Genomic DNA, 20,909 nt, shown 5'->3' on the forward strand with positions numbered 1-20,909 from the left:
GGACAACTGAACACACTGCAGGAACTCAATGAATATCTGATGAGTTCCCGTATTCCATACTTCTTTGGAATGGGATGGATACCAGGACAGGGCAAGACTCTGTCCCTGAGTCCCAGGGAAGCTCGCCAGGCCTGGTGTCATGGGAAGTGATCATTTCTGTAGAACTTCTCTGAACTCTGGAGCAGCCAAGATTTCCAAGCCAGCTGGATTACGCCGGCACAACCCTCTTGTGTTTGCAGAAAGGAAAAAGAATTTTGACATCAAATTCAAATTACCTTTCACTTAGGGGAAATGGTTGGCAGAGAAGAAAAGAAAACGATTGCAACATGTTATCAACAACGAGGAGGAGCGAAGAGGAAAGAGTCCAGGCCCGCTCTGCTGCTGCTTCGTTTCTGCTGTTAATCATTGACCGGGCAGGCAGGGAGTGTCTGCTCGTCCACTGCCATTCAGCTGTCCCTGTCCGGCCAACAGCATGGCAGCAATTTAGGGATGTCTGTGGCGGAGCGATTTCTGGCCAGCCTCGGGGCCTTGTGAGAGACTCTGACCTGCGGAGGAACTGCGGCCCGCAGAGGTCAAGGGTGTCTTGTTCCTTGGGAAACCGCGCAAAGCACCTTCAGAGTCTGCCACTTCTCCCTCTGCTGCTGCAGGTCAGTGGGCTACTCAGGGCTCGGGGGCCCTGGGGAGAGGCTGGTGGTTTGTGGCTTTGAAACGAGTGCAGGATTGTAAGGGTAAGACAGAGACAGAAACTGGCAGCAGGCGGTTGTGTGACTTAAAACGTGCTTTTATCCCCTCCTGATCCTCAGTTTTTTACATTATAAATGGGAGGATAATAATATTGCATACGAACAAGACAAACTAAAGAAGAAGAGCAGTGTAAGATGCGTGTGCTGGTCTGTGGATCGTTCACAACTCCCCAGAGAGGCCTCCCTAATGGCTCACGGAGACAGGGTTTTCACAATCTAGATTCTGAAACTGGGTGCCGCTTTCTAAGGAGATTCTGTAAGGCTCCAACTCCCCACCCTTGACAGCTGTGGCTCTTAGATTTGGCAACAGGAGGACACTGGTCCGCCTCTGGTAGGGTCTGGAGCGGGAAGTCCCAGTCGGCCTTGTGTCTCCCACCTGTTCTGAATTGGACAATGCTTGCACCTTCCTTACTGAAGTTCTTGGCTACCTTGGTTAGCCAGGATGTAGTTCCCTTCTCTTCTGTTTGAGTCTCCAGGCACTCGTCTCTTTGTTGGTTCCTATTCTGTCCCTAAATGTGGTGATACCAGGAAAATGAAGAGTAGAATGCACAGGAGAATGAGAAGTGTGAAAAGTTTGTATTAACCTATTGTGTCCCATCATCCTATAAAAACTTAAATTGAGCAATAAATATGCCCGTATAGTAACTTTGAAATAAATGTTATATTTTAGATTTCTATTCTTTTGGGAAAAGTAACAGGTGAATGATTATTGGAGTGTTTGAAAATATTTTAAATTTATTGCGAAATGCATAAACTTTACACATAAGTAACTTTTACTAAATAGTCAACTAAGCAAAAGATTATATATATACCCAGCATCTAATTTAGGAACTTCATTCATAAAATTATTTTCTAGAACCAGGTTGTCATTTCAAAGAATGCACTGTGTTTCAAGTGGTCAATGCTCTAAGACAGCTCTCCTATAAATAAGACCCTGGTTGAATGTGGCCTGCATGGTAGGTGCGTGGTAACATACTGCTGCACCATAGGCTCAAACGTCACTAGCTGTGTATCTGCTGAGAAGCTGTGACCTGTGTGTTTGTGAGTAGCTTTATAAATGCTTGAACTGGTAGAGATCCATGGTCACACCTGTTCTTGTTGATGGTCTGCTCACTGCTCATGACTTGTTGATACATCTTCAGAATACTGGATTCCTACCTATAGGCAGCATGAAGAAAAAAGACAAACTAAGCAAGTTTCCTCTGAAGTGCACAACACTGATGAAAACAGAGGGTCATATGATTACAGATTCGATACAAATAATGAAATCTTCATTGTAAAATGGTTAGATAACCAATGTGTCACTGTTGGAATGAACCACTATACAGGGGAACCACTTGGCAAAGCTCAATGATGGAAAAAAGAGAGTAGCACCAACGTGACTCAACCAAAGGTATGGAGTTGTAACAACTGCAGTGGTGACAATTATTCAGTGAATAAACATGACTGGTTTCTAGACATTCCACTTATCTTAGAGGTAAAACATTCTACTGCCCTCTCTTCATTCAAGTAATTGAGATGCGTATTGTAAATTCATGAGTTATTCACAAACTTGCCAACAAAGACAAGAAAAACCTCATAAATCGATTGCATTTCAAACGAGACACCTGCTTAGCATACTGAAAACTGTCGTGGGCTCTGGGCTCCCTGGCTTGGTTTGTTCCAGATTCTTCCCTCCACACGTGGACGAACTCTAAGTGCAGGCCCGGTGGTGCGGTGCAGCAGGTTGAGCCGACGCCTGCCACGCCCTGTTCCGTATCAGAGAGCAGGTCCCAGTTCCCGCTGCTCCACTCCAGCTCCCTGCTAACGTTCCTGGGAAGGCAGTAGAAAGTGGTCCAAGTACATGGATCCCTGTCACCCACTTGGGAGACCTGGATGAAGCTCCTGGCTCCTGGCTTCTGCCTGGCCCAGCCCTGACCCTCTAGGCCACTCGGGGAGTGAACCAGTGGATGGAAGATCTCTTTCTCTCTCTCCCATCCTCTTTCTCTGTCATTCTGTGTTTCAAATAAATAAAGTAAATCTTTTAATTAAGAAGATGTGCGGGGAAAAAGGATTTATTCAAAGCACAGGAAAAGTACAGGCAAACTGGAGAGAGAGAATGAAGAAAAATCCTAAACGCAAAGACTGACTTCAAACACGGAAACAAACCCTCACAAACAGACAAAATCCTCACAAGAGTTAGGCCTCTTTATACTATCCAGAGGACTAGGAGGTGATGGCTGGGGTGGGGCTTAATTTGCATATTCAAAAGAGTTGAGTGTTGTACATTTCTGTGTCTTTTTTTTTTTTTTTTTTTTTTTGGAAATATCCATGTCCTGGCATCAGGTGTGTGATAGGAGTGGGAGTGCTCCCCCTGCCCCAGTAATTTTATTATAATGGCATAAGGTCATTGCAGGGAACATTTTGCAGCCATACTGGATATTTGCAACTAGCGTTGGCTGTACATTTGCAGTCTTGGGGAACTTGTGGTTTCTACTGCGTGGGAAGGGGGTGTTGGTAGTGCATGGAAGGCTGCCTGGGATGGTGTGCAGGAAGGGGACTGTCACGTAGGCTGGGCCGGGCTGTCACATGGGGACCGGCCACAGCTGTCCCAAGGCTGAGTGTGGGCAGCTAGAGCCATCTCACAGTGAGTGGCTGTCAAACCGCAGATCTCTTAGAGCTGTCAATCAATGAGGTGCAGGTCTGGTCGTAGGCTAGAGCTGTCAATCAGCAGATCAGCTGCAGGTGTCAAACTGCCTTGTGGCTGCACCAGCAGGACCTCACCTCCTTTCTCTAACACTACCCAGCTGCCCACATCGAAACGATGCCAGGAAACACAGCAGGAGGAAGAAAGTGCCATACTCCTGGGCCTACTACTGTCCAAGACGGTATCAGATTTCACGTGAGAAGCTGTGTTATTCTCAAATGGCAAGAGCAGCGACTTGTCAAGATGAGCCATGCCATGTAAAACTGATAGCATATTGTCAGAAATTCAGTGTTGCCCTTTTGTCTGAAGTGTTTTGCTCCTTCCACTGGAAATAACTGTTGAACAGGTCATGACTGCTGTTTCTTTGTCCGTTGTGTAATGTATGGAAGAATATCGTAGTTGCCTGATGTCTTACTTATAGGACAGCTTCTATATGTAAGATTGACTATATGTGGGCCAGCACCGTGGCTCACTAGGCTAATCCTCCACCTGCGGCGCCGGCACCCCGGGTTCTAGTCCCAGTTAGGGTGCTGGATTCTGTCCCGGTTGCTCATTTTCCAGTCCAGCTCTCTGCTGTGGCCTGGGAAGGCAGTGGAGGATGGCCCAGGTGCTTGGGCCCTGCACCCGCATGGGAGACCAGGAGAAAGCACCTGGTTTCTGGTTTCAGATCAGCACAGCGCGCCAGCCGTATCAGCCATTTTGGGGGTGAACCAACGGAAGGAAGACCTTTCTCTCTGTCTCTCTCTCACTGTCTAACTCTGCCTGTCAAAAAAAAAAAAAAAAAAAGATTGACTAAATGTGTAGAACAATCTGTATTTTCATTCTTAACAATAATAAAGGGCATATAAGCTCTAGATTATGATTTCAATCCTGTTTTAATGCACCTGTATGAATTTTGTGTCAATATTCATAGAATATTGAGACTTAATGGGTTAAGCTTAGAAATACATCAGAAATGCAAAACAGGCATGGAAGGATGGAGCTGACAGAAATTAAGAGATTCTAGGAAGTGAAGGGGCAGTGTGGAAGCAAGTTCTGTTTCCAAATTTTTATTTATTTCATTTATTGAAAGGTAGAGAGTGAGAGAGACAGGTGGGAAAAAGAGAGAGAGAGAGAGAGAGAATGAATTTCCCATCTGCTGGTTCATTATCCAAATGCCCACAACACCCCAGGCTAGGCAAGTTCGAAGCTGGGAGCCAAGAACTCAGCCAAGGTTTCCTAGGTGGGTGGCAGGGACCTGAGTGCTTGAGCCAACACCTGCTGCCTTCCAGGGTGCTCGCTGGCAGGAACACCGGAATTGGCTCGCTGGCAGGAATACCGGAATTGGGAGCGGAGTAGCCTGGGCTCAAACCAGACACACTGATATGAGGTGTGGGTGTCCCAAGCAGCCTCATAACCGCTACACCAACTTCCTGTCTCGTAACTTCCGTCCGGAGTTTGCACGTGATGTGACTGAGAGTCCAGGTACAAGGAAGACAACACTCTCCCTGAGACCAGAGAGAATTATTTTTTCCACAGGTACCTGAAGGTTAAAAGGAGAATTTCGAGAAACACTTTAACTTAAAAATAACCTCTAGCAGGAGAAATTTGGGGACTGAAGATTTTCCTAGCATCTCTCAAACTGAACTGCCTTGACCGGTGCTGACGGCGTTTTTCACAAGACACGTGCCGGGTTGATAATTCTTGAGTTGGTTTCATTTGTCTAGGAATTAAACAGGTGATGTCATTGAAGTAGGAGGTATGGTAGTCTCAGCTTTTCAGTGGGGAGTTATAGAAAGGCAGAGCTTTTAAGGAATAACATAGATCCTCTACGTTTAATGTCATCACCCTAGAGGCGAGCAAACTGAGTTCCGGGAAGCAGGGGCTTCAGGATCAGAGAATTAGACCGGGGTGTTGCTGGAACTCAAACTCGGGGCCTCTCACCTTGCAAGTCCTGGCATTTCTCGGTGGGGTCAGGCAGTTCTGCACCAAGGAGGTGACGGTTCATCTGGACGGTGATAAAGGAGAGATTACAGGTAAGAGCATTGGCGCACAGGAGACATTATGTGCAAATGCTTGCAGGTGCTTAAACATGTCCAGGGTGTGTTTTGGGAACGGTGAGTACGTTCACGAAGCTGAAGCACAGTGTTCCACTTGAGAAAGGTGAGGGCAGCTGGGCGAGGAATGAGGACCTGCGTGAACTGGGGACCATGGGAGTTTTTAAGCAAAATGACATACTTTAAATTTCTTTTTTGCAATATAATGACATCTACATGGAAGCAGGCTGACAGATGTCTGGAGGCTTTTGCAGTGGTCTAGGTTAGGGTGGAGGGAACTGGGAGAACCTGATCCTAGACTGTGGAACTGGAGAGGAGGAGAGAGCAGATTCTAGTGCCGTGGCTGTGGCCAGCTGGACAGGACATGAGGCTCTAGGGACGGAAATGGGGCAAGTGAGAGGGTGCAGGGAGTCGTCAGATTTCTAGTCTGGAATGTTGATGAGAAGGCATGGAGGTCCAGGGGAGGTGGAGGAAGATATTGAATTTAGTTGGTGATCTGTGGATCTGTTGGCCTGCTTGAAAATACTGATCTGAACCTTAGGAGTTGTGAGTCAAGGTTTTTAAATCGTGGTTTTTTTTTTTTTTTTTTTTTTTTTTTTTTTTAACTGATATAAGAAATCTAACATGGTCAAAAGTTTTGATTTACTTTCGGGATTGCAGATGAAGAGGAAAATGTAATCATGTATTTCTGCATTTGCAAAGAAAACTCCTGAGTTTTCACAACTTTTAGAAAACAGAAGTATTCATTCAAATATTACATAAAATAATTTGCTAAGATAACCAGAATTGTAGATTTTATTTTTTTTAAGATTTATTTATTTATTTCAAAGGCAGAGTTACATAGAGAGGTGGAAGGAGAGAAAGAGAGAGATACAGAGAGATCTTCATCTGCTGGTTCACTCCCCCAGATGACCACAATGGGAAGGGCTGGGTCAGACTGAAGCCAGGAGCCCGGAACTCCATCCATGGCTCCCACAGGAGTGGCAGCGGCCCAAGGACTTGGCCCATCGTCTGCTGTCTTCCCTGGCACATTAGTAGGGAGCTGGATCAGAAGTGGAGCAGCCAGGACTGGAACCAGGGCTCTGTAGACACAGGGTGCTGCTGTTACAGACAGCTGCTTAACCGGCTGTGCCACAACATGGGCCAGGATTGCAGATTTTCTCAAGGTGAAAGGCCACTGTCAGTGGTAGAGCAACAACCTCTAAAGTCTAGGAAGGGCTTTTTGTTAGAAACAACAGTTGCAAGGCAGATGTTATCTGTTTCTCTGCAGCTACAGAGGGAGAGCAAAGATTTTCTGAGATTTCTTCCCCCCCCCCCCTTTTTTTTTTTGACAGTGAGAGAGAGAGAGAGAAAGAGAGAGAAAGGTCTTCCTTTTGCCGTTGGTTCACCCTCCAATGGCCGCCACGGCTGGCGCGCTGCAGCGGGTGCACCACGCTGATCCGAAGGCAGGAGCCAGGTGCTTCTCCTGGTCTCCCATGGGGTGCAGGACCCAAGCACTTGGGCCATCCTCCACTGCACTCCCGGGCCATAGCAGAGAGCTGGCCTGGAAGAGGGGCAACCGGGATAGAATCCGGCGACCCGACCGGGACTAGAACCCGGTGTGCCGGCGCCGCAAGGCGGAGGATTAACCTAGTGAGCTGCGGCGCTGGCCTGAGATTTCTTTCATCAACTTTAGAAAGGCTTATAGTTTTAAGGTTAAACCCTGCAATTCCACTAGTTAGAAACCTGAGTGAAGAAGACAGGCCTGGGGCCGGTGCTGTGGTGTAGGGAGTAAAGCCGCTGCCTGCAGTGCCTGCATCCCATATGGGCACCAGTTCGAGTTCCGGCTGCTTCACTTCCGATCCTGCTCTCTGCTATGGCCTGGGAAAGCAGTGGAAGATGGCTCAAGTGCTTGGGCCTTTGCACCCACATGGGAGACCTGGAAGAAGCTCCTGGCTCCTGGCTTCAGATTGGCGCAGCTCCAGCCATTGTAGCCATTTGAGGAGTGAACCAGAGGATGGAAGACTACTCTCTCTCTCTGCCTTTCAAAATAAATAAATAAATCTTAAAAAAAAAAAAAAAGAAGAAGACAGGCCTGATTGGTTGACAACTTCCATGTAGAAAGGTACAGGGCCGTGTAAGATAATAAATTATAATTTTTTTAAGATTTATTTATTTATTTGAAAGTCAGAGTTAGACAGAGAGAGGAGAGGCAGAGAGAGAGAGGTCTTCCATTCGATGGTTCACTCCCCAATTGGCCACAACGGCCAGAGCTGCGCCAATCTGAAGCCAGGAGCCAGGAGCTTCTTCCAGGTCTCCCACACCGGTGCAGGGGCCCAAGGACTTAGGCCATCCTCTACTGCTTTCCCAGGCCATAGCAGAGAGCAGGATCGGAAGAGGAGCAGCCGGGACTAGAACCGGTGCCCATATGGGATGCCGGCGCTTCAGGTCAGGGCGTCAACCCGCGGCGCCACAGTGCTGGCCCCAAGATAATGAATTACTAACAGCTGAGCTTATGGAGCGTCTGCAGGGCCCAGAGGTGTGCGACTGCTTCATTTATGATGGCCAAAGCCATGGATGAGCTCCCAGGGACACAGTGTTGGCTGGGGGGAAGAGGAATCCCTGGGACAGCCCCTGGGGGCCCTAGCATCTCTCTACTCTGGGCTTTGCACCGGGTCTCACTGTACCCAGGGTTGCCACGGAGACCAGACAAGAATTCTGTGTGCAGCGCTCAGCTGCAGCCTCCTGGAGAAGCCCTCTCTCCCCTGGGGGGCAGCCCCTCTGCCAAGCAGAGAGCTTCCAGGGGCCAAAACGCTGTCTCGTTTCGTCATGCTCGTGCCCTTGCGCTTTCTTCCACTGTAGGCTGTAGTTTCCTGGCAGACAGGATGCCCGCGTCATTGGCCCTAGTACCTTACGATCAGGAGCGATTCAATGACTTTGTCTATTACATTGAGTTCTTTCAGCAGACAGTGTTGGGGAAGCAGCTGATCATGCACATCCCAAGAGCTCCAAAAGGGACCTGTCCTAGGACGGAGGACATCGCAGCCAGGCCAGTCCCTAGGTCCTGGAAAGTCTTGGATCAAACTCTGTTCCAGATGATCTTGGTCGCTGCTCTGTTGGTTCCTGTTCTTGGTAGGTAATGGGAAGCAAGTTCAGACTGACAAGAAATTGTTCAGATCATTCGCATGCTCAGTTTGAAGACTGAAAAAGAGATGGCCGAGCTTCTAGACTCAGCGACAAGGGATTTTTTGACCTGCTGGAATTAGAGGAATTTTCTTTACGTGTGAAAGAGGCAGTTTTTTAGGTATTTCCTCCTAGAATTTCTTCTCCAGGAATTTCTAAAGCAATCTGTCTCCTAACCATGACCTGAAACAAATCTGTATTACTGATCAGCCTAAGTGAACACTTTGCATTGCCTGTGGGTTTATCCAGAATGGAGCAGTGAAGTGTAAAATGTCACTGGGGTTCTTAAAACCTGACTCATGGGGCCGGCGCTGTGGTGGAGCAGGTAAAGACTCCACCTGCAGTGCCACCAGTCCAATCCCGGCTGCTCCACTTCCGATCCAGCTCTCTGCTATGGCCTGGGAAAGCAGTAGAAGATGGCCCAAGTCCTTGGGTCCCTGCAGTTGTGTGGGAGACCCGGAGGAAGCTCCTGGCTTCAGATTGGCTCAGCTCCGGCTGTTGGGGCCACTTGGGGAGTTAACCAGCAGATGGAAGACCTCTTTCTCTCTCTCTCTTTTTCTCTCTCTCTCTCTTTCTTTGTTTCTGCCTCTCTGTAACTCTGACTTTCAAATAAATAAATAAATCTTAAAAAAAAAAAAAATGTAACTCAAGAGCAGGAGTTTGGCCCAGCAGTTAAGACATCGCTCGGAATGCCTGCATCCCACATCAGGGTGCCTAGTGTGGTCCAGCTCCGTCTCCTGCTTCCTGGTGACGCACGTCCTGGAAAGCAGCAGGCACTGGCCCAAGTAGCTGAATCCCTGCCACCCGTGCGTGAGACCTGCACTGAGTTCCCAGCTCCTGCCTTTGGCCTGACCCAGCCCTGGCTGTGGTGGGCATCTGGAGAGGGAACCAGTGATGGAAGTTTTCCCAGTCTGTCTGCATCTCTGTTTCTGTGCCTATCGAATAAATGAATTAAATAAATTTAAAAATTTTTTAAAAAGATAAATCAGTCCAGTATATAATTGATGCAAGGAAAGTCAGATTAAGATTTTATGTTTCAAAGACTACAAGTTTCCTTCTCTACATCATTCAAAATCCAAAAGTCACAAAACATGTACATTTAAAATGTCATTCTTGCCCATCTTCTAGCCACTCTGTTTCTTTTCTGTGAACAATATTATGTAATATTATTTTTAATGCAATAATATATTTCTGTTGAGGCAATATCATAGGAACTTCTGACTTTTTTTTTTTTAAAGATTTATTTATTTATTTGAAAGTCAGATGGGGGCCGGCACTGTGGCATAGCAGGTAAAGCCACTGCCTGCAGTACTGGCATCCCATATGGGTGCCACTTCAAGACTGGCTGCTCCACTTCTGATCCAGCTCTCTACTGTGGCCTGGGAAAGCAGTGGAGGATGGCCGAGGGCCTTGGGCCCCTGCATCCGCGAGGAAGACCCAGAGAGAGCTCCTGGCTTCGGATAGGTGCAGCTTCAGCCGTTGCGGCCAATTGGGAAGTGAACCAGTGGATGGAATACCTCTCTCTCTCTCTGCTTCTCTTTCTCTCTCTGTGTAACTCTTTCTTTCTTTCTTTCTTTCTTTTCTTTTCTTTTAAGATTTATTTATTTATTTGAAAGAATTACAGAGAGAAGGAGAGTCAGAGAGTGAGAGGTCTTCCATTCGTTGGTTTACTCCCCAATTGGCCGCAACGGCTGGAGCCACACCGATCCAAAGCCAGGAGCCAAGAAGTTCTTCCAGGTCTCCCAAGCGGGTGCGGGGAGCCCAAGGCCCTAGGCCATCTTCCACTGCTTTCCCAGGCCATAGCAGAGAGGTAGATTGGAAGTGGAGCAGCCAGGACTCGAAGCGGCACCCATATGGGGTGCTGGCACTGTAGGCAGTGGCTTTACCTGCTACACCACAGCGCCAGCCCCAGGAACTCCTGACTTCGTCCAGATGCATCAGAGTTAGAGAGATGGGGGACTTGATGAAAAATTCATGTTTGTCATCATTTTTAGGCAAATTGTCTCATATATAGTAGAAAAGGGATACAAAAAAAATCTATCTCTGTCACTATCGTTTATCCATATCCTTATCATTTATAAACAAATATTATTACTGGTCAATCACTGGATCCATTGAACAGAGAGAAAATAGGAATTATGATTTTTCTAGATTGGCGGGAAAAGATGGTCTTGATCTGAAAGTCAGTTAACTGAGGCACGAAGACGCTGTGGCCATGTTGTGACGCTCGGTACTCCTTGTCATTTCCGTGTCCAGGCGATTGTGGTCCCCCACCCCATTTGCTGTTTGCTTCTTCAATAAATGAATTGTCTGAGAACGAGTACCAAACCGGAACTATTCTGAAATACACCTGCCGCCCTGGCTATATGAAGAATGGTGTAAATCCGACTCTAACCTGCAAACCCAGAGGTCTGTGGAGCTACGAGATCTTCTGTGTTAGTGAGTATCAACGTTATTGTTTGCATGTCTGCCTGGCCCATATTTGGAAAATTGTCCCAGGTGCTACCTGAGTCTTTAGTCACCAAGAATCTTCCAGTTTGTGGATGAACACATGTGCTACTTTTTGAGAACTAAAACAAAACAGAATAAAGAAGAGAAAATTAAAAGTTAGCTAATCACATCGAGAAGTCTACTGCTCTCGGTGACGTAACTCACCGACACTTCTTTCAAGAAGTGAAGCACAAATTTCATTGTGATATCTTGAAAACCAGGTTGACTTTTACAAAAATTATAAGAAGTTAGGTGGCTAGAAAGGGGTAATACAGTTTCCCAAGAAATCTCACCCAAAACACCTGTGGTGTTAGCAAGAAGCGGATCTCCTGTTAGTTAGGAATGCATTCTGCAGTAATAAGGGTTAGCAATCTGTACCTTATTTTTGTGCCTTTTGTGACCAAGGACACACATTTTTGAGGAACCTCAGTTCAGTGAACCGAAGTTTCCCAGTCCCCTGGCCATCGTCTTAAATATTTGATCATAGATGTTTTTATCACAGTGATTAATTGTGTATTTTTCCCTGTTTGTTAAATGTATTAGAAAAAAGTGAGATCAAGTTTTGCATTCATTTTCCCTGTGAAATAAAAATCCAATGAGTCAAGATCAGAAGTAATTTGAGTCTGAGCCTCTCAGCCTTTCTGAAAGTGGCAGTGAGACTAGATCAATCGGTCTGCTTTTTGTCACCATACCTGCCGGTATGCGGAATCACTACTTATCATTTTGATTTTTCTCCCAGAGAAAAGATGCAGAAACCCAGGAGACTTACCTAATGGGCAAGTGGAAGTTAAGACAGATTTCTCTTTTGGATCACAAATAGAATTCAGCTGTTCAGAAGGGTGAGTGTGAGGTAATCTAGAAACAATCCTTTGAAGTTAATTTTTAAAGTAGCTAAAATGTGCTTATGTTTCAAAATGTAAATGATATAAGAAGGTATTCAATGACAATTTTTGCTTCCATCCAATCTCCAGGCACCCAATTCCCTCCTGTCCTCAAATAAGGATCCACTTTTATTCCCTCTCTTTAGTATCTTCCTAATGTTTCCTTACCTCAATACAAGCTAAGGGATTAACATATATGCTTATAACAAATGTAGTTTTGAATTGGTTTTTTTTACTCATCAATATATACTGGAGACATTTCAGGTTTGTGGATAGAGACGGCTCTGCCCAATTTCCTTCAACTGCACAAGAATTTCACATGTAGATGTGTCAAGGTTCGTCAACCTCTTTGATGGATGCCTGTGTATTTCCTATCCTGCACTATTCTGAACAACTCTCTGACGCATTACCTTATACCCAATTTGTACATATTCGTTCCATACCACCATCGCGCAAATCAGTTGAATTCTCATTTTGTTGATAAGCACTTTGAATATTTATTATGCTTCTCTTTATATGCTTTAAACATAAATATATGAATTAAGGTAAATTAACAATTTAAAAAATTGTTTTAAATATTACAAAACCGATTAATGACAGTTAATAGTATATAGTAAACATTTTTCTTATGTTCCATGTATTTTTGTTTGCACACCCATATAATATTTGTATTTCATTCAGTCATTTTTTAAAAAGAATTATTTATTTATTTGAAAAGCAGAGTTAGAGAGAAGGAGAGACAGAGAGAGAAATCTTCCATCTGCTGGTTCACTTCCCAAATGGCTGCAGCAGCTGTAATTGGGCCAGTCGTACCAGTCCTAAGCCAAGAGCTAGGAGTTTCTTCCAGTATCCCACTTGGGTGCAGGGGCCAAGTACTTGGGCATCCTCTGCTGTTTTCCCAGGCACATTAGCAGAGAGCTGGATCAGAAATGGAGCAGCCGGGACTTGAGCCCATATGGGATGCTGATGCATCCCGGCCACAACCCCTCATTCAGTCACTCTTAACCCTGACTGTCTTTGTCTTAGATCTATATGTTCAACGCTCCTTAGTAGTGTTTGTTTTTGTTGTTGCTAAAGCTGTCCTTGCCAGGTCTTGGTTACCTACAGCTTGTGGGTTTCTAGGAAGAAGCCTCAAGTGAACAACATTCCTCGAGGTCTTGCAGGGTCAAATTGTACCTGAAGCACGGTCCTGGCCAGATCACTGACCCCAGGCTCTTGCAGTCTGTGCGACATAGTCTCCTGCTGACTCCCAGATGTGTGGCTTACTCCCATACACCAGACACTTGCTGTTTTCAGGCCCCATTTCTGTGGCTCTCTTGAGTTTGTCTCACTGCTCTCTGTGTCTTGTGAGAACAGTGCTCATGACCGAAGACCACTGCGGAACACACTCAAGTGAGTCTTCCCTGGTCCTGCTTGAGCCCTGGCTGAGCTCCATGCTTGACATCTAGATGCTCAATAGATTACAGAATGAAAGGACAGACATGGCCGGTGCCGTGGCTTAACAGGCTAATCCTCCACCTTGCGGCGCCGGCACCCCAGGTTCTAGTCCTGGTCAGGGCGCCGGATTCTATCCTGCTTGCCCCTCTTCCAGGCCAGCTCTCTGCTATGGCCCAGGAAGGCAGTGGAGGATGGCCCAAGTCCTTGGGCCCTGGACCTGCATGGGAGACCAGAAGAAGCACCTGGCTCCTGGCTTTGGATCAGCGAGATGTGCTGGCCGCAGTGGCCATTGGAGGGTGAACCAACGGCAAAAAGGAAGACCTTTCTCTCTGTCTCTCTCTCTCACTATCCACTCTGCCTGTAAAAAAAAAAAAAAAAAAAAAAAAAAAAAAAAAAAAAAAAAAGGACAGACACATTTCATTTCATTGCCGGATGAAATCTTACTGCTTCAAGTGCTCAGTGGGAAGTGATGTCCCAGAGAACATTCTTTCTTTATTTGAATATTGACTAACCATTCTATTTGTTCTGTCTCTTTGTCCAATTTAATTTAGGGTAGGAAGAATCCCATTAAAATCATTGTTCCTATCTTAATTCAGATATATCTTAATTGGGTCAACCACTAGTCATTGTGATATTCAAGAAAAAGGAGTTGAGTGGAGTCATCCGCTCCCCAAGTGTGAAAGTAAGTATTTTTTCTAGCTTGATTACACATTATGTTCGGTGATTAAAAAGCCCTATGCATCTTTACTGCTGTTTGCACCCTGCAATAGGATTAGCATGAATTCTAGATTTGTGATGGGCCTTCTCTGATTGTTTCTGCCTTCCCTTACTCCTCTCAGTTGTCAAGTGTGAGCCCCCTCCAGACATCATCAACGGGAAGCACAATGGTGGAAATGAAGACATCCACACCTACGGCTCCTCTGTCACCTACAGCTGCGATCCTCGCTTCTCACTCTTGGGCGAGGCCTCCATCTCCTGCACGGTGAAGAACAAAACAGTAGGCGTCTGGAGCCCAAGCCCTCCTGTCTGCAAAGGTGAGCTCCAATGGTCAATTCTGTTTTGGGTTGCTTGTTCTCTCTCGTAAAAGAAGAAGGGTCCATCTATTGGGGAAATGGAAAAATTCAAGGACAAGCTCATTACTGCACTGTTGATTTGGCCACTGGATGCTCGTTGCGTGCTGTATTAGAATATAATACAACAAACAGCACCAAGATCTCATGGGTTGGTGAAGTAAAAGTTTATTCTCATTCATATCAAATCTGCTGCATGCCTAGGAGACTCTCAAGGCAGCAGTAGTCTATGTTAGTTTAAGAAGCAGCTTGGGGGCCAACACTCTGGCGTAGCAGGTAAGGCCACCGCCTGCGGTGCTGGCATCCCATATGGGCGCTGGTTCAAGTCCCGGTGGCTCCACTTCTGATCCAGCTCTCTGCTGTGGCCTGGGAAAGCAGTAGAAGATGGCCCAAGTCCTTGGGCTCCTGCACCCTTGGGCTCCTGGCTCCTGGCTTTGGATCTGCACAGCTCAAGCCGATGCAGCCAATTGGGGAGTGAACCAGCAGATGGAAGACTTCTCTCTCTCTGTCTCTGCCTCTGCCTCTCTGTAATTCTGCCTTCCAAATTGAATAAATAAATCTTTTTTTTTTTTTTTTTTTAAAGAACCAGCTCAGTAGTCCTGGTTGCTTTGATCTTATAGAACCGCCAAATCCAAATGGGCTCTCACGGTCTATAGAGAAACAGAGAAAGGCAAATTGTGCATTGGCGGTTAAGGGCTTTGGCCTTGAAGTGATCACAGAGTATTTTCCCTCAATAGTCTTTTGTCTAGAACAAGCAGCATGTAGGCCCTACCTATCTTCAGAGGACTGAGAAAAGTTGTCTTTTTCTGTTTAGGAAGCAGGACCAGAAATACTGGTTAGCACTTGTAATGTTAACCACATATGCCTACAGGGCAAGCAAAGCCCATTAAACAGCAGGTCAACAGGACAAAGCAAGCAGTCCTGGAGTTAGAAGGTATATTGTGATATAGTTCGCTCGCTAAGGCATTTCCCTTTACTGCTAAGTGCTTACATGTTACCACTTACTACTCCGTCTCGTCATCGTAGGACACAATCAACCTGGGTGCTGGGGAGAGTGTGATACTGCAAACAGTGCAAAGTGCCTGGAGTCAGGCCTGCAAGAGATGGCAATGGCAGTAGCTGATTGGACACGTTTACAGGGGACAAATCATAAATGGCCTTGTGTCACTTACAAGAGTTCAGAGGGAAGGTGAATGGGAGGCGTTGAAAGGTGTTAACCAAGGAAGTAAATGTGGTGCATCTTAGAAAGATAATTCTGGCTGGAGGATGAACAGCAATTTGAAATGGGCCAAAACTTAACTGATAGCCACCTGCTGTGACCTGACTGTGACCCTCCAAATTAATGTTGGAACTACCACGTCCTGGTTGGGGAGCTACTTTCCCTGGTCTGTGGACTTGTTTCTCAGCATAGAAATAAAAAGTCCAGGAGAGAGTGCAAGGGTGTGGGAAAGCAAACTTGTTTGCAATAAGTGACAGAAGCTCCCCTGTGTGGTAGAGGGGTCCCAGAGCTGGGAATCCTTTGTCCCTTGGGGCTGGTCTTTTGTGCTCTTTCTGTCTCCCTGCTCCCTTCTCTAGACGTCCTGGCCCCTCACCTAGTGCAGGTAGCAGGGGTCGTCATTGAATTGCTCCCTGCCTCTGTCCATGGGCACAGAAGGGGTCAGGAATTGGATCCCCCACCTCTCTTCACAGTGCAGGGAGAGGTGGTAGTTAGATCCCCCCTCCCCCAACCTCTGTCTGTGTGCTGGAAGGGTCGGTAGTTGGCTATTATTTCCCACTCCCTTCTCCTAGAGAAATAACACACAGGATTGCCAGGATCCAAATGACTGGATGTGGGGCGAGGTGGGGGGTGGTCTGTTCTCTGCTAGTGGGGCCACAGGTCTCTGCTGGTCTTGCCGCCTCTTCGTGGCCACTATACTGTCACCGTTGGCCACTGACCCACAACTAAGATCATTCGGGAAATTAGGCCCTTATCAGAGAACTTTGTAGACCTAGGGGATATGTGTTTCTCCTGGGTTACACAAGACTAGATTTTGTTTTTGGTAAGTTGAAGGGATTTTTTGCAATCATTTCATAGAAGAATGCATGATTTACTGAGGCTTTTAAAAGTCATTTTACAGAAGCATTTAAAACCTGAAATTATATATTAGAATATATACTATATATAAATATAAATTATATATTATATATTACATTAAAATATTTCCCTTCTATCTACTTGATATGTACTCATATCAGGTGTGTGTATTCTGCTTATAACTACATTAACAGCAGCAATAATATCCTGATTTCCATTTCCTTTTCTAAATCCTCTTGTCTTTTCTCGTGAACCTTTAGAAATCATCTGTTCTCCGCCAAATGTTCCACATGGGAAGATTATCTCTGGGTTTGGACCCACCTATAACTACAAAGATACTATTATGTACACCTGCATCGATGGTTTCGTCCTCAGAGGCAGCAGTTTAATCCACTGTGAGCTTGACAGCAAGTGGAATCCTTCTCCTCCTGTTTGCGAGCTCAGTGAGTACGGACCGGGAAGGGATTTCAATGTTCGCATCTAGAGGTAACCGGAAACGTTGGTGTAGGCACATCCTCGCATGAATCACAGGAAAAACGGAAGTTGAGGTTGATAACTTTATTTTTTCTTGTTGAGTTCACTCTGCAAAGGTCACTTGACATCACAGAAGGCTGCCACACACGACCGTGCGGGTAGTGCTCACTCCAGCTCTAAGACATTGCCATTGTGCTGGATTCGTTAATTTATTCCAGCAATTTCCCGCAGTTGATAGAAAATTGTCTTTTTCTAACAAATCATGGTATCAGGATAATTATTTGGGAAGAAATGATTAGTATTCTAGGAAGAGTGTCTTTTCTAACTTACAACTATTATATAGATGAGGTCAGAAACATACAGTTCTGATGCTCTGAAATAATAAGCTCATGCAGATCATTAAAATAGTGACAAAACAATAATAATAATTTGGGACTGGGTTTGGTGCATAACAAGAGTTAATGAATTCCACCAACAACTGTGGGTACTATTAGTGCTCCCCATTTACAGACAAGGAAACTTCTCTGAGAGCAAGTGACTTGCCCAAGATCAATCAACTGTAAGGAAAAGGAGGTACTGAGGCCTTGTGCTCTTATTTTTGCTCTCATGAGATGTCAAGAACCTTATCCTGGGAATGTCTGGAACATTGATATGAGGCGCTTGGGGGAAACCTCTCTCCTGGAGAGGCATCTAGTAATCTGGGCAAAATTAGCAAAGAAAATCGTCAAGGTCTCCAGAGATGGATCAAAGGGCTCGCAGCAAGTTGAGAAGCATCTGTTCAGCAAGGCTATGGAGACTTGAACAGTGGGAGGCCGCTGTGTTAGAACTAAGGACTGCACACCACCCCCAATGGTGCTAACTTGTAGGGGAACTGTTTGGTGAGTTCACAGTCAGTAGCTCCCACCTTCTCCAGCTCCCTGAGGTAGAAAAGATAAATTTGGCAGTCAACCCATATGATAGCATTTTCCAAAGTTCCATGCTGTGGATGGCTTGTATTACACAGGTACCAACAGCCAGATACCAGTGCCTGTTTGTCCATTCCAACTCCCTTTATATAGAGAGGATTCAGATGGAGCAGCTGATGAAGAATTCAGTTTCTCTTTATTGCATATCTCTATGGTACAGGAGAACTTTTCCCGTGGGCTTAACATCTGAGTGGCATCTCCCGTCTTCCCTGTCTTCCTAGAATGGAAGGGCTATTGAGGGTAGTTTTGACAGCTGGTGAAAATCAGCAATCCTCATTCTCCCGGTAGATTTGGAAGTGGGAACAGCTGCGGTGCAGAACCACTTGCTGCTCTACCCCTTCCCTTCTTAATGGCTCCTATACCATGATGGGTCATTTGGTGAAGAATGAGTTACCTTATTCTCCCCAGCCCCTATCTACAGTATAGACGTTATGCCAGGGGAGATTGGAACGTTCTTTAAGCTGTCAACACCCTGCCTCTGCCAAGGGACTTGACTTTAATTGGATCATACTGTGGAGCAATTTATGCCCCAGGGAGTTGTACAAAGCCAATAGAGCAATCAGATCACAATTACTGGAGGCTAACAGCGGTATGTAATACCAACAGAGGCAGATCGGCCAAAAGCTTAATGAGAAAGAGACAAAGAGAAAACCACGTCATACCTCATGGTTAGGAAGATTTTGTACATGCCCAAGGCTGTGTCTTCTGATACATGTCACTAGATGTTGTGGACTTTGAGGTAAACAGACTTAGCTGAATAAGTCCAGTCAAGTCACCAAAGTACTAACCAACCAAACAAGAAAAACACAACAGGCCCTGAAGGTGGTGAGGGAGAATCAGATCTGAAGTTGTTATATTATCTAATAAGTTTAGTTTTCAAAAAAAAGGTCAGACATACACACAAGCAGGAGAGAGTAACCCATAAAAATAGGAAAAAACTGACAATAGAGCCTGCCTTTGAGGGAGCCCAGAGGTTGGACTTAGCAGAAAAGAAGGTCAAAGAAGGTCAAAACAGCTATCATAGATGTGTTCAAAGAACTAAAGAGACAATATTAAAAGAGTTAAAGGAAGGTATTATGGCAATGTCTCATTAAAAAGAAAATATCAATCAAGATAGAAAAGATTTAAAAATCAAATAGATGTCCTGGAGTTGAAAAGTACAATGAGTAAAATGGAGAATTCACAAGAACTCAATGGATTTGAGCCATTTTGGGAAAGGGTTTTGACAGTTCCTCCAAAGCTTAAGCATAGAGTTACTGTACGACCCAGCAATTACTCTCCTAGGGCATCTACCCAAGAGAAATACAGATGTGATAGTATGATTCACAGAAGCCTAACAACCCAAATACGCATCAACTGACTAATGGATAAATTTTAAAATCGTGGTATTCCACATGACAGAATATAATTTAGCAGTAAAAATAAGTAAAGTATTGATACATGCTGCATCCTTGAAAACATCCTGTGAGAAAGAAATCAGCCACAAAAACAAATGCATTATATGATTCAATTTACAAAAATTAGGGAAAGGAAAGTAGATTAGTGATTGCCAGCACCTAGGCAGGAGGTGGAGAGGGTTAGGGAGTGACTATTAACAAATATGGGGTGGTAACATTATCCTGCAATTAGGGTGATGATTGAATAATTTTGTGATTACACTAAAAATCATTGAATTGTACTTTCTAAATGGGTGAATTTTATGTTATGTGACCTGAATTTCAATAAAAGTGTTAAAAAAGCAAATTGCCCTGTATGCTATCTCAAAAGTTTGAAGACAAAATCTTGTACACATCCAGCTGGGTAGATGTTTGTGTTCTGTTTCTATACCACGTAGATCGGCAGCACCAAGAAAGAGACAGAAGAATAGGCCCCAAAGCCCAGGCTAAAACAAATGCTTAGAGCTTGGCTCCTTCTTGCCAACCCCTTTACTAATGAAGTTCCTGGTGTTGTCTGGATACTGTTGGTTTTCCCCGATTATTCAGGAAACACAGATTTGTTGGTCTGTGACTGTTTTCCTGCCATGTTTACCTAGCAAGCCTAATGCTTCAATTCAGAAACTAAACTTCCCGACCTATAGTGAAGAGGAAGGAGAGTCAGTGTCATGAATAGTTGGCACAACACCCAGAAACCACTTGGTAGCATCTCGCTGGTGCTATGCACATTTAGGTGACTGGTTTCTCTTGTGGCTGATCTGTCTGGCGGCTGTTGCGGATTCGCTCCCGACTGAGGAACACACGCCACCCTTTGATGGGCCAGGTTCACTGCTGGGATAGCCCTGGTGACTTGTCCTTCTCCCCTGTTACTCTTTCATGAGCAGATAGCTGTCTTGGCTTACCGAATGTTCCACACGCTTCCCGGGAAGGGTATCAGTGGTCAAGAAACGAGGGCGTGTATTCTGTTGGAACAGAGTTAAGGTACAAGTGTCTTCCTGGCTACAAACCTGTTACAGATGAGCCTATAATTGTGACTTGTCAGGAAGATTTGAGATGGAGCCCATTCGCAGGGTGTGAAGGTGAGTTACCATTTTTAAGATATTTTTGTATGTTAAATGTGTGGCTGGTGCTAGGATTCTCCACCTTGGTGAATATAATTGTATTCCTCCAGATGAATGTAAAATATATTAATTTGACAGGATGGTGAGCTATTATTGCAAGAAAGGATCATAAAGATCTTCAGAGTTTGGGGTGCCGAGAAATGGAACCGTCCTCATCCCAGTTCAGAATCAAGGGAGAAATAGTCAGACGTTACGCAGACTGAGCATTAGCGTCATTGCTGGTAGAACGGAGTGAGGAAAACAGCTCAGTTGCTGTCGGAGTCCACCTCACCTCCCCAGGGGAGACTCCTGGGTCCCTGACCGAAGGAAAGGCTATGGAACCCTCATTGCCGCAAGC

The 20,909-nt window shown here is 45.4% G+C and overlaps 1 protein-coding gene across 3 annotated transcripts in view; it reads left to right on the plus strand.

The window, feature by feature from the left end:
- The first annotated feature begins 434 nt into the window (after positions 1 to 434).
- Positions 435 to 20,909, plus strand: part of LOC133773163 (C4b-binding protein alpha chain-like) — a 30,808-nt gene continuing 10,333 nt past the window's right edge. The window contains exons 1-8 of one of the 3 annotated variants that reach the window (XM_062210259.1): positions 435 to 647; positions 8,399 to 8,576; positions 10,884 to 11,066; positions 11,857 to 11,956; positions 14,032 to 14,117; positions 14,275 to 14,469; positions 16,840 to 17,022; positions 20,336 to 20,530. In XM_062210259.1, the coding sequence (XP_062066243.1) occupies positions 8,435 to 8,576; positions 10,884 to 11,066; positions 11,857 to 11,956; positions 14,032 to 14,117; positions 14,275 to 14,469; positions 16,840 to 17,022; positions 20,336 to 20,530 (1,084 nt within the window). In that variant the 5' untranslated portion in view covers positions 435 to 647; positions 8,399 to 8,434. The remainder of the gene's footprint in view (positions 648 to 8,398; positions 8,577 to 10,883; positions 11,067 to 11,856; positions 11,957 to 14,031; positions 14,118 to 14,274; positions 14,470 to 16,839; positions 17,023 to 20,335; positions 20,531 to 20,909) is intronic. The other 2 variants (XM_062210257.1, XM_062210258.1) reach the window with 2 other exon arrangements.

This window comes from Lepus europaeus, chromosome 14 (assembly GCF_033115175.1).
Source record: "Lepus europaeus isolate LE1 chromosome 14, mLepTim1.pri, whole genome shotgun sequence".
NCBI lineage: Eukaryota > Metazoa > Chordata > Mammalia > Lagomorpha > Leporidae > Lepus > Lepus europaeus.